At 25.6% G+C, this 1191-nt stretch overlaps 1 protein-coding gene across 1 annotated transcript in view; it reads left to right on the top strand.

Annotated features, from left to right (window-relative positions):
• LOC107618046 (cinnamoyl-CoA reductase 2) overlaps positions 965 to 1191 on the top strand; it is a gene marked incomplete in the record, with an annotated part of 5630 nt that continues 5403 nt past the window's right edge. The window contains 1 exon segment of the mRNA XM_016319971.2: positions 965 to 1191. Within this exon segment, the coding sequence (XP_016175457.1) occupies positions 1096 to 1191 (96 nt within the window).

Here is a 1191-nt window from a genome sequence, read left to right as displayed (position 1 = left end):
TAAAAAAACAGTAGTTACTACAAAATATGTAGACATAGAAGAATTGGAAGAAAAAAAAATATATTAAAGAAGAAAACATTTGAGCTAAAATTTGTTGGATATATAGATAAGCATTTTGGGTATTTAGTCTAAAATATAAAGAAAAAACGATAAATAGGTCTTTAATCTTTTGATTCGTAGACATTTAAATTTGTAAGAATTTGAAAATACATTTAAGTCTTGACCTTTCCAAAATCTAGACATATTGATTCTTCATGTTCACTTAAATCTGTTAGACTCAATAGAAAAATCAAACATGACTCCCGTTGTACTAACTTAGTTGATTTGGATGCATACGTGAAAAATTTTAAAATTTGACAAATTAAACTTAGGAATCAATATGTCCAGATTTTGAAGAGGTCGAAAACTTAAATATATTTTTAAAGGAGGCCACTTACATAAAGATGTTAAAAACGTCTTTTTTTAAAGATGTTTTTTAAAAAATTAAAATTTAACATATATAATTAATTAAACTGTGTTATTTTTATTAAAATTAGATTGGACAAATCAATTTAGCCAAAAAATTAATAAATTAAATTTTAAATCGGTCTAAATTAATATTTTTTTATAAAAAATGATTATAATATTAATTTCCTTAATTAAAATATATATATATATGTGTGTTAAATTTTGACAAAAAATAACACGATTTAATCTATTATATGTGTTAAATTTTAATTATTGAAAAACATTTTTAAAAAAAATATTTTAAAGATTTTTATTGAAGTATTCCCCATTTTTAAATCCTCAAAAATTTAAATATCTGAGAACCGAAACTTAAGGATCAATTTATCCTTTTCTCAAATATAAAATATATATAGGTATTGATACTATTAATAATAAAATATATGTATTGAAAGAGGTATTAGTAGGTGAGTGAATGAGGGAGCATGTTCCTTGTAATTATAAAAAGGCATGGATTGGTTACCATATCATATCCCTTGCATAACACTCTCAACTCTCAACCAAACATTTTACTTCTTCTTCTTCTTCTTCTTTCTTAATAAGCTATACATTCAAATCTCATCTTCATATTAATATTATTATTATTAGAAGATGCCTGCCATTGCCATTGCCGTCGACGCCGCCTCACCGGTTTCCGGCCAAACGGTGTGTGTCACCGGAGCCGGCGGGTTCATAGCCTCTTGGCTT

The sequence above is a fragment of the Arachis ipaensis genome, chromosome B09 (genome assembly GCF_000816755.2).
Source record: "Arachis ipaensis cultivar K30076 chromosome B09, Araip1.1, whole genome shotgun sequence".
NCBI lineage: Eukaryota > Viridiplantae > Streptophyta > Magnoliopsida > Fabales > Fabaceae > Arachis > Arachis ipaensis.
This window is presented reverse-complemented; position numbering and strand designations above follow the sequence as displayed.